Below are 12644 nucleotides of genomic sequence, written 5' to 3'. Positions count from 1 at the left end.
CACACACACATTACAACACACACACACGGTAGTTCTTTAAATATTGGCAAACCACAAGTTTGAGTAGCGGATAACAAACAGATTAGATCTCTGACTCAAGAAAGCCAAACTGCCATCAGGCTGATAAACTGTACATAGACGCAGGGATCCAAAATATTTAAGATACAATATTTCGCATTTTCTACATGGGCTCATCCCTGTATATGCTGTACATCGGAGAATCTATATACACCAGTTTTCTCATAAACTTCCAGCATCGCTCCCTATGAGCAGGAGTGAACTAATAACAGAACAGAGAAGTTACAGTTGGCTTTCCTGTCAGCGGACACAGGCAGTTACAGTTAACCCCAATATCTCTCTATTTCTCTATCACACTCACATCTTATCAGGAAGCGGAGATGGTTAGCGGGGAGGGAACACGTTGCGTAAATACTGCAGATTTTCCACAACAGATTTTGTTCTGGAAAATCCGCAGCATAATACAATGGGGCCGTTCAGACATTCCGTGATTTTCACGCAGCATGTGTCCGCTGGGTAAAACTCATGATATGTCCTATACTTGGCTGTTTTTCGCGTATTACACACCCATTGAAGTCAATTGGTGCGTAAAAATCACGCACAGCATATGGAAGCACTTCCGTGTGTCGCGCGTGATTCACACAACAGTAGATCTAGAAATGAAAGAAAAAAAATAAAACCACTTCCTTAATTTATTTTTCAAAACCGCGTGTCATAAGGATGCCATATGCGTGAAAATCACGCAGAAAACACTTATGACACACGGAACTGTGTTTTTTACGCACGCAAAACGCACACCTTCGTGTGAATAAGGCTTAAATAATGAGTGGAAAAAAAACACTCAGACATTGACCTGCGGTGCGTTTTCTTTAATCCGCAGCATGTCAATAGTATTTGCGTAACCACTGCTTAATTCTTGCAGTTTTTCCTTTTGAACTTAATAGGGAGGTAAAACCGGCAACAAACAGCAAATGTTGCGTTTTTTTTTGCGGCGGAAAAGCAGGGATTCCGCTGCAAAAAAAATAAAATCTTTTACTCATCCAGAATTCTGTGTTTCTTCGTTCAGGCTGGCCTCTTGGGATGACATTTCAACCCATGTGACCACTGCAGCCAATCACAGGCTGCAGCAGTCACATGGGATGAAGCATCATCCCAGAAGGCCGGGCTGCGCCGCCATGGCTATACAAGTATAAGTACGTAAGTATGAAACTTTTTTTTTTTGTATGTGCAGTTTGTACAATTTGGTGCAATATTTTGGCCGGAATTTTCTGGGACGCAGAGATTATTCTGTGTGCTTTTACGTAGCGCATCTGCCCTGTGTGAACCTAGGGCGCTTATAATGTGGTGACAGAGCCTCTTTAACCCCTTCCCGACATTTGACGTATCCATACGCCAAAGTCAGGTAGGGGAAGTATGGAGCGGGCTCACGGAGTGAACCCACTTCATACGATGCCGGTGTCGGCTGTTTGTTACAGCCGACACCTCAGAGTAACTAGTGCCATCGCGCACGAGTGCGATCCCGCTAGTTTAACTCGTTAAATGCCGCGGTCAACAGAGACCGCAGCATTTAAATCGTTAGAAAGAGGGGGGTGACCCCCTCTAACAGCTCATTGCGCCCCCCGCAACGCAATCGCGCAGGGAGGGGGGGGGTTGATGGTTGCTATGGCTGCCTGGGGGCCTAATGAAGACCCCCAGGTCCGCCATCTTTGCACACATATTAAGGGCTTAATAGTTGCCTGTCAGAAACACGATATACTGCAATACATTAGTATTGCAGTATATCGTGCAAGTGATCTGACGATCGCTGGTTAAAGTCCCCTAGGGGGACTAATAAAAAAAAAGTAAAAATGAGAGTTAGTTTTTTTTTGTATAAAAAAAAATTAAATATATTAAAAGTTCAAAAAAATCCCCCTTTTCCCATTTTCCCCCTAAAGCATAGTAAAAACAATAAATAAACATAATTGGTATCGCCGCGTCCGTAAAAGTCTGAACTATTAAACTATATCATTATTTAACCCGCACGGTGAACGCCGTAAAGAAAAATAATTGTAAACGCCAGAATCTCTATTTTTTGTTCACCTAATCTCCCGCAAAAAAATGAAATAAAAAGCGATCAAACCGTCGCATTTACACCAAAATGGTATTATTAAAAACTACAGCTTATCCCGCAAAAAATAAGCCCTCATACCACTTAATCGATGGAAAAAATAAAAAAGTTGTGGCTCTCGGAATTTGGCGACACAAAATAAATTTTCTTTTTTACACCATGGTTTTTACTTGTAAAAGTAGTAAAATATAGAAAAAACTATATATATTTGGTATCGCCGTAGTCGTATTGACCCAGAGAATAAAGTTAACTTGTTGTTTTAATTGCACACTGAATTACGTAAAAACGGCGCGCAAAAAAACATGGAGGATTCGCTGTTTTTTTCATTTTCTACCCCACAAATAATTTTTTCCCAGTTTCCTAGTACATTATATGGCAAAATAAATGGTGCTACGAAAAACTACAACTCGTCCCGCAAAAATCAAGCCCTCATAGTACTATATAGACGGAAAAATAAAGGCGTTATGGCCTTTGGAAGGTGGGAAGGGAAAAACGAAAATCTGAAAAAGGGCTGCGGCGGGAAGGGGTTAAGGCTCTGTCACCAGATTATAAGTGCGCTATCTCTGTGATCGGTGTTGTAATGTAGATAACAGCAGTGTTTTTTTATTTTGAAAAACTATCAATTTTGAGCAAGTTGTGAACAATTTTAGATTTATGCTAATTACTTTCTTAATAGACAACTGGGCGTGTTTTTACTTTTTTACCAACTGGGCGTTGTAAAGAGAAGTGTATGATGCTGACCAATCAGTGTCATACACTTCTATCCATTCGTTTTTAGCAGTACACGCAACACAGCGTGATTTTGCAAGATCCCGCTGTACTGTCGCATACTCCCACATTAACTTTACCGAAGTGTCTTGAGAGTGAATAGACATTGCCTCCAGCCAGGATGCGATGTCCATTTACACACCCGACACTTCGCTAACGTTTCTGTGAATGACAGCACAACGTGATCTCGCGAGATCACGCTGTGCTGTGTGAGTAAGTTCCCAAGAAACTTTACCGAAGTGTCGGGAGTGTGAATAGACATCACATCCTGGCTGAAAGCAATGTGTATTCACTCTCAAGACACTTCGGTAAAGTTAACGTGGGAGTATGTGACTGCACAGCATGATCTCGCTGCACTGAGAGTACTGCTAAAAATGAATGGAGAGAAGTGTATGTCACTGATTGGTCAGCATCATACACTCCTCTGTACAACACCCAGTTTGTAAAAAGTAAAAACACGCCCAGTTGTCGATTAAGAAACTAATTAGCATAAATCTAAAATAGGTCATAACCTGCTCAAAATGTATAGTTTTTCAAAATAAAAAACACTTATCTACATTACAGCGCCGATCATGTTATGTAGGAGATAGGGCACTTATAATGTGGTGACAGAGCCTCTTTAAGAGTTGATTTGTAGGGTTCTCATTCTGCCTCTCTCTCTGCAGGGGCCACTGGAGGGGGGGGGGCAGACACCAGTAATTAAAATTTGTGACTAAGGGCCTGTTCACATCAGCTTCCGGTTCCGTTTGGGGCTTCCATTCATCAATTCAGTCAGAGGAACGGAAAGTTAAATGGAAACTATAGCTTTCGTTTTGCATTACCATTGATTTCAATGGTAATGCTTCAGTTTCAGTTGATTTCGTTCCGTAAAGTTTCAGTATTTTTCACGAAAACGTTTCTATTATAAAAACGGAAACCTACTGAAACATTACCATTGAAATCAATGGTAATGCAAACGGAAGTTATAGTTTCCATTTGGCTTTCCGTTCATCAGTTCCTCTGATGGAATAGATGAACGGAAACCCCAAAGGGAACCCGACTGATGTAAACATGTAAACAGGCCCTAATGCCTCATGCACACGACAGTGTGCGCTGTATCCCGTCTGTGATCCGTGGAAAGATAGGACACGTCCTATCTTTCCACGGATCAGAGAATCAGGTTAGTTTTCACAGAGCCGATTCACCCGCTAAAGTGATTGGGTCCGTGTAGACTATCGGGTGCCACTCGGATGCTGTTAAAAACGGCCAGAGTGAAACATCGGTCGTGTGCAACTGGCATAAAACTTCACATCTGTGTTGTGGCTTCCAATAATAATGGAAGCCACGATGTTGTGCAGGTTCCATTGCATGGCGGATCTAAACGGTGCTCAATGGACTCCACTGAATTGACGGAATTTAAATGATGGCTTCAAACTGAGTCCTGAACGCAGATGTAAACATAGCTCAACAAAATAGCCACTCTGCAACTACATTGCTGACTTCTCATTCTTGCAGTACACAACACGGATGATTTTGCATTAGTAGCTCATAAGTATTTCAGCAGTATTATTATAACATAGTCACAAAAGACAGTCCCTTTGAAAAACGGATGCGATACAGATGTAATAGTGATGCAAAACTGATCAAATACAAATCACATACAGATGCATCTGTATTTTAACCCCTTCCCTCCGCAGCCATTTTTTGGATTTCCATTTTGGCTTTCTCCTCCCCACCTTCCAAAAGCCATACATTTTTATTTTTCCGTCGGTATAGCCACATAAGGGTTTGTTTTTTGCGGGACGAGTGGTCATTTTTTACAGCACCATTTATTGTACCATATAATGGTAAAAATGCATTTGTGTAGTGAAATGGAAAAAAAAACTGTGATTCCTACAATTTTTGGGTGTTTCATTTTAACGGCGTTCACGGTGCAGTGAAAGCGACATGTTAACTTTAATAAGTGCAAATCTGCCCAATTTATTTGTTCTCGGTGTTAGTTCTGCTCCTGGTTTCGGCTTCTAAATACTGACTAAACACTGGTGTGAGAAAGAGACTTAAAACAGCAAAAAAAAAAACTCCCTCTCTCTTCACTTCCTAGATGAGAAACGCTGGGGTTAACCTCAAACAATTGATAGGCTGGGTTCACACACCCTATTTACGGACGTAATTCGGGCGTTTTAACCTCGAATTACGTCCGAAAATACGGCTCCAAAGCGTCGGCAAACATCTGCCCATTCATTTGAATGGGTTTTACGATGTACTGTGCCGACAGTCATTTTTTTTACGTAAAAAAAGACACCCGCGTCAAAGAAGTGCATGTCACTTCTTGGGACGTAATTGGAGCCGTTTTCCATTGACTCCATAGAAAAACAGCTCCAATTACGTCCGTAATGGACGCAGCGAAAAACGCCTGCACATGCCATTACGTCTGAAATTCAGGAGCGGTTTTCTCCTGAAAACAGCTCCGTAATTTCAGCCGTAACGGACGTGCACGTGTGAACATACCATTAATGTGATCATTCGTCCCCATACAGTTTGCATATTGCTGACCGCACATCCCCCATTTACACAGGTAGACGTGCTGCAGACAGCGATAAATGCTGCAGCGACGTGTGAAGTCTGGTTAAATGGCCAATTGATCTGAATCAAATCAAGTTTTCTGACAGATGAGACCGATCTGATGTGCTTCAAAATCTGTCTACCAATCACAATGATTGTGGCGTTTTAGAGGCATCTAAAAGAAAACTCCATTATATTGAATAGAAAGGTTTTATTTTAAGACAATCATAATAGTAGACGATCATAATAGAGGAGGAAGCTGTGAATTAGTTCTATCCCAACAAAATATCTGTATATGTAAATTTCTGCCTCAGACCAATTTCATCATCCATAAAATCGGTCTGTAAACCCGGCTTTAGGCATTTCACCTGGCATCTCCCCTGATGATGAGCGGATCTCGGAGTGTCCGGCTGTGGGAATCACAGGAGGTTCCACAGTGAGGCTGGATTCACACGAGCGTGCCGTTTTTGCGCAGGCAAAAAACGCTGCGTTTTGCCTGCGCAAAAGGCACTTAACAGCTCCGTGGGGCAGCAGCATATGATGCGCGGCTGCGTGCTTTTCGCGCAGCCGCCATCATTATGACACTCCATTTGGATGTTTGTAAACAGAAAAGCACGTGGTGCTTTTCTGTTTTCACTCATACTTTTGACAGCTGTTGCGCGAAACACGCAGTTCGCACGGAAATGCTTCCGTGAGGCATGCGTGGTTTTCACGCACCCATTGACTTCAATGGGTGCGTGATGCGCGAAAAACACCCAAAGAACGGACATGTCGTGACTTTTTTTCAGCGGACTCACGCTGAGTAAAAATCACGCACATGTCTGCACGGCCCCATAGACTAACATAGGTCCGTGCGACGCACGTGAAAATCACGCGCGTTGCACGGACGTATTTCCCGTTGTTCTGAATAAGGCCTTAATGGCAGGGAAACTGCCAGCCCGTCCATACACATACATTCTCTGAGCCAAACACTCATTTGGACAATTTTCTGCTCATTCGGTTATTTCTGCCAAGTCCATCATAAACAAGGAGATGGGATAAGCCATTGCCAGAGTTGTCTCCCACGAGATCCAAGGATTGGGCATATTGAAATCCAACATACCCAATCCCTCTTTCATCCAACATCTGCTGTTCGGGGTACAGTCAGCCGGCCCCCAAACAAATGAGATTGTCAGCCAATCCCATCGATATCGTCGAGTACAGACAACTTTATACTGTGCCTGTTGAGTTCAATGGGTGGCAATGTTCTCCTCTAGATAATACGCCCATAGTAGGGCATATAGACCAAGATATGTTCTGATGGCAAAACCAACTTCTCCCGAAAACTACATCAAAACAGCAACTGTTGTACAGAATACAAAGAGCAAAGTGAAAAGTCCTCCACACCACGCCTCCGCTAATCCAGTGCTCTTTGGAATTGCAATCCACAATTTACCGGACAAACAACGAGCAAGAAAATAGTTTCCAAGTCACCGGGTTCTATTAGACCTTAGTTTATTTTCAGGCCACGATCGCTGAGCAATGATGCGCCCCATTATCTTACATAGCACTTTAGCTGGCTGGTACAATGCAATATATGCAGAGTATAGGCTGCAACCGTGTCATCAGTGTGAACGCAGAGTAGGTATGAGAGATGTATTTGTGACTAGTACTAACATGGTACAATAGTCAGGAGAGAAAGCTCGCGATATCGCCCGACCTCAAGTGAGTTTTCAGTTTCTTATATATGTAATTGCACTAAAATAACAAAAAAAATTATCTTGACCGACGAGGATGAAATGCGCGGTCAAGTATGGCGGCTCAAAATGTGGACTTCCTTGTCACTGGGCAGACATGACGGCTCATTCATCGCACAGCTTTCACCTTCACCATGCCATTTCCCATTGAACAGAAGACAACTTTCCCATGAAATCATTATTACCTTGCACCGCCGTATATCGGATATTCAGTAAACGTTATATAGTGTCATTAGCGGAGAAAAAACATTTCATCCTCTTTACCAAACACCATAAAAGCAGATTGTATCACACATAACAGATATTACTAGCAACTGAGATCTAGACTGCAAGCAATGAGTGCTCATATGTTCATCTCCTTACAAAACCGACATAATCTTTATATGATCTGCCATTGTCTCCCTTACGCAGCCTTGATACCATCCACTCATATAGACAACTATGCACACAGCTGGCGGGGACAGGGAAAGGGTTACCCACCTCTCCAAACTGCAGAGCAGAGACGATCATCAGCACCATGCCCCCGAAGCAGAGATAGAGCCCATACCTGTGGGACAGGCAGGTATAGGTCTGTCTCTGCAGGAGTTTCAGCAGGGAGTTGAGCAGCATGGCAGGACGGGCAGCATCCCTTAGCCACCCTCACCAGTACCTGCCACTAAGTCACGTGTAGCACAGCCTGTCGCTGTCACTACGTCCCGGAACCAGACCTGAGCAGTCGAGCGCCGATACTGCGCACACTCACACAATAGCAGCGAGGAAGTAGGCGTTTGATTGTGCGACCTGGGACTGGGGGGCTGAGTTGTGTCTTGTTTCGGGTTTGTACGGAAGTGGCGGAGGGCTCAGACAGGCTACCTCACACTGTAGACAATGTGCACGACGTCTTCTTCCCGGCGCCACAGCTCGGTGTGAATAACGCGCTATGTTTGTGAACACATGCAATATGGACAATATTGTTAATACTACCAATAAGTAGTCCTTGCTTATTATTGATCACGTATTTTTTTTCAGAAAGCTACAAGACTTTTTTTCTGTCATTATGTTTTCAATATTTGTAATTAGTATTTATTTCTTTTTTTTGGGAAACAAAATATTTGCCGCAAAAAAGATGGAGATTGCAAAATGGGTACAGAGCCAACAGCTGTTTGCGCAAGGACTAAGCAACTTTAGTCACGTCATTCTCAGTTGGCGCACGTATAATAAATTTTGCGCATCTTGTTAGACATGTTAGACACTTTTTTTTCTTCCCTACGCTGGTGTACTTTACATCAAATTTTTAAATCTGGCGTAAACGCTGTGGAATTTCTGCAACGTAAATTGTGTACGGAAATTCCGCAGCATTTACAGTAGCAGCAAAGTGGATGAGATTTGGACAATCTCATGCCCACGCTACGGAAAAAAAACAGCGCAAATGTTAATAAATTGACCCGCGCTGCGAAATTTAATTCCGCAGCATGTCAATTTATGCTGCGTTTTAGTTGATTTTCCGTTGCGGGTTTTCCCCATTGAATTCATTGGGGATGCAAATTCTGCAACAGAAAGCCGAGTGTTAAGACTTTTGCGGCATATTCGCAGAGATTGAGATGCAAAAATTGCAACTACGGAACAAAAAACATACATCCTTACCCAGAACGCCCTCCTTCCTGCGGTTCGGCCTCCTGGGATGAAGTTTCACACTATGTGACCGCTGCAGCCAATCACAGGCTGCAGCATCATATGGCCTGCAACGTCGTCGTAGGAGGCTGGACTACATGCAGAGAAGAGGGAGGGGGTAAGTATGAACGGCTTACTTGCGCAGCGGAAATTCCGTTCAAAGAACCGCCCATAATTTGGTGCGATTTTTCGGACGGAATGTACTGCGGGTTCCAGGTCGGACACACTGATTTTTACGCAGCGTATCCGACCCGTGGGAACCCGGCCTTAGCCACGCTCCTTTTCCTAGACACTTTTCAAAACTGTTTAGTAAAGTGCAATAAGTGTCTAAAACACATAAATTTGCCACACATCATGTACACCAACTATTTGCCATTTATCAAAAACGGAAGAGGTACAAATGTTTATTTTACACCTTTTCTATGGTTAGGTTCCCCTCTGCAGAATACTGACATTGTTTGAGCGCTTCACCAGTCTTTTACATTTGTGTAACATGAACCGTATTCCTCATCATGGCGCACACCTGTTTAGACAAATAGCGTTGGCTTCAACCCTTTCGTTGTCAGGGGTTTTGGGAAAATTATTGCACTTTTGACATAAGCAAATAAAACCTGAATTATATATATATATATATATATAGATATATATATAGATATATATATATATATATACAGTGCCCACCAAAGGTTCCGGAACACCCTCATAACTTTTGAACGGCTCGAGGTAGAGGGTTGAAATTTGGTGGGATTTAATGGGGTCATAAAATCTACCAGTTAACGCCCCAAAAAACCACCCCCACCCCCTTGGGGGCAGCAAAATCTTAAATGGCACGGGGGATTGAGTGGGGGCTCATTTGAAAGCTTTTTTCAATACGAAATTAATGGCGCAATCGATTTTGAGATAGGATTTTTTTTTGCTGAGATATTTAACTTTAAAGTTATCATCTTCATTATCGGCTGGTGTTAGCATTACCCAAAATATACCGCGTGGGTAAAATCCTAAATGTGTGTGGGCGTGTGTGCGTGTGTGAGCTTGGGAATGTCACATCAAGGTGACTTTAAAGAGGCTCTCACCAGATTTTGCAACCCCTATCTGCTATTGCAGCAGATCGGCGCTGCAATGTAGATTACAGTAACGTTTTTATTTTTAAAAAACGAGCATTTTTGGCCAAGTTATGACCATTTTTGTATTTATGCAAATGAGGCTTGCAAAAGTACAACTGGGCGTGTTTACAGTAAAAGTACAACTGGGCGTGTATTATGTGCGTACATCGGGGCGTTTTTACTTCTTTTACTAGCTGGCCGTCAGGAATGGGAGTGTATGATGCTGACGAATCAGCATCATCCACTTCTGTTCGTTAACACCCAGCTTCTGGCAGTGCAGACACACAGCTGTTCTCGAGAGATCACGCTGTGACGTCACTCACTTCCTGCCCCAGGTCCTGCATCATGTCGGCCACATCGGCACCAGAGGCTACAGTTGATTCTGCAGCAGCATCAGCGTTTGCAGGTAAGTAGCTACATCGACTTACCTGCAAACGCCGATGCTGCTGCAAAATCAACTGCAGCCCCTGGTGCCGATGTGTCCTCGCTCGTCCGACACGATGCAGGACCTGGGGCAGGAAGTGAGTGACGACACAGCGTGATCTCTCGAGAACACGCTGTGTCTGTGCACTGCCACAAGCTGGGCGTTCTGACGAGAAGTGGATGATACTTCTCGTCAGAACGCCCAGCTAGTAAAAGTAGTAAACACGCCCAGATGTAACACACATAATACACGCCCAGTTGGACTTTTACTTTAAACACGCCCACTTGGACTTTTGCAAGCCTCATTTGCATAAATACAAAAATGGTCATAACTTGGCCAAAAATGCTTGTTTTTTAAAAATAAAAACGTTACTCTTATCTACATTGCAGCGCCGATCTGCTGCAATAGCAGATAGGGGTTGCAAAATCTGGTGACAGAGCCTCTTTAAATTACGTATTATTACAATCGGCCTCAGCGTTACAAAATGGACTTTGTCTACGATTGTAACAAGATTTCATGTGTACACATTTCGGTAGTCGCTTGTGAATTTCGGAGAGCGCTAATTCGTAGAGTAATTTTCATTTTTATTGTCATATCACAAAATGCATTTGACCGAAATGGAAAGGATCACTTTATTGATGATGAGAGTGTATGGCGAAGAAAAAATAAGATCCTATCGAGAAGTAGCGGCTTTATTCAATGCCACTTATCCTATCCGTGATCCAATGTCATTGTCAACTGTTATAAGAACCGTTCATCGTTTTGAAATAACCGGTTCAATTAAAGACGCACCAAGATCCGGAAGACCCAAACATGCGAGTAATGATGAAAAAGCTTTAGATGTTCTGCTCACTGTACATGATAATTCTCATACGTCTGTCTCGAGAGGAGCACAACAAAATGATATCAGCGCCAGATCAGTCCGTCGAATTTTGAAGAGGCATCATTATCATCCTTATAAAATACGTCTAGTCAGGAGCTATCCGAAGATGATTATGACAGAAGAGTGGAATTTTGCGATACAATGATGACACGATTTGATGATAATCATCAGATTTTCAACTGGACCTGTTTTTCGGATGAAGCTAAGTTTGAAATAAACGGTTCTGTACATCAACAGAACATGAGGTATTGGGCAGAGGAAACCCCACATTGGATGAGAGACCATCATACCCAGTATCCTCAGAAGGTTAACGTTTGGACCGGAATATTGCTCAATCTGTAGCGTCCATGGCCGCGGGCCGTCGGGTTCACTCACCTCCCGACGCCCGCAGCTATGGATCTGTGAGCGCTTGTCCCCGTCTCCCTCCTAGGAGACGCCAGCGCTCACTTCTGCTCCATTCGGCTGTGTCCCGTAGGGTGCGCGTGCACGCTCGCGCCCGGCCTTAAAGGGCCAGTGCGTGCAATAAGGAAATCGTCATCATCATCAACTGCCACGATTTCCTGGTCTATAAGAAGGCCCCTGGCCTTCTAATCCTTGCCTGAGCGTTGTTCGTTTTCCCAGTCTGTCTTGCAAATGGTCCCTTAGTGCCTTGTTCCCCGTTCCTGTTTCCCGTGCTTTGCCTTAGTATCAAGTCGTGCCACGTCCTGTGTCGTCTGCCACGTCCAGAGAAATCTGCCACGTCCTGTGTCATCTGAAACGTCCAGAGGTATCTGCCACGTCCTGTGTCATCTGCCACGTCCAGCGGAATCTGCCACGTCCTGTGTCATCTGCCACGTCCAGCGGAATCTGCCACGTCCTGTGTCATCGGCCATGTCCGGAGGAATCCGCCACGTCCTGTGTCATCTGCCACGTCCGGAGGAATCCGCCACGTCTGGCGCAACTTGCGGCTCCTGTGTCATCCGCCACGTTTGGCGCCATCCGCTGCACCCATCTCATCTGTGCCAGAGCTGCGGCCACCATCCGGACTATCCAGGTACCCTTGTGCGGGACATTGTATTTCTGGGGTTTCCTGTGGTTTGGCCAGCTGCCTTCCCGCTACGGCGGTACGGCCTAGTGGGTCCACTAACCCGCTTCGTGACAGTACGCTCAGGCCATGGACCCCCCTGGTCAACCTGAGACTTTGACGACACAAGCCATGCTGGCTGAGATGGAGGATCTCCAGTCATGACAAGACCAGCTCCTCCTGTCGGTGAACGCCATAGCCCATCGGTTGCTCGCTCCAACCACAGTCGTCACCGCACTCTTTCCTGCGGTTCCGCCTGCTACACTTCCTGTCTGTACCGGTACCAACCCCCTGTGTTTCTTGCCGCTACCTCCACGCTATGACGGAGATCCGAGGTCCTGCAGGGGATTT

At 44.3% G+C, this 12644-nt stretch overlaps 1 protein-coding gene across 1 annotated transcript in view; it reads right to left on the bottom strand.

Annotated features, from left to right (window-relative positions):
* GNPTAB (N-acetylglucosamine-1-phosphate transferase subunits alpha and beta) overlaps positions 1-7863 on the bottom strand; it is a 126824-nt gene extending 118961 nt beyond the window's left edge. The window contains exon 1 of the mRNA XM_075856688.1: positions 7651-7863. Coding sequence (XP_075712803.1) covers positions 7651-7779 — 129 coding nt within the window. The 5' untranslated portion in view covers positions 7780-7863. The remainder of the gene's footprint in view (positions 1-7650) is intronic.
* Positions 7864-12644: the final 4781 nt, after the last annotated feature.

Source organism: Rhinoderma darwinii, chromosome 3 (genome assembly GCF_050947455.1).
Source record: "Rhinoderma darwinii isolate aRhiDar2 chromosome 3, aRhiDar2.hap1, whole genome shotgun sequence".
In the NCBI taxonomy this organism is placed as follows: Eukaryota; Metazoa; Chordata; class Amphibia; order Anura; family Rhinodermatidae; genus Rhinoderma; species Rhinoderma darwinii.
This window is presented reverse-complemented; position numbering and strand designations above follow the sequence as displayed.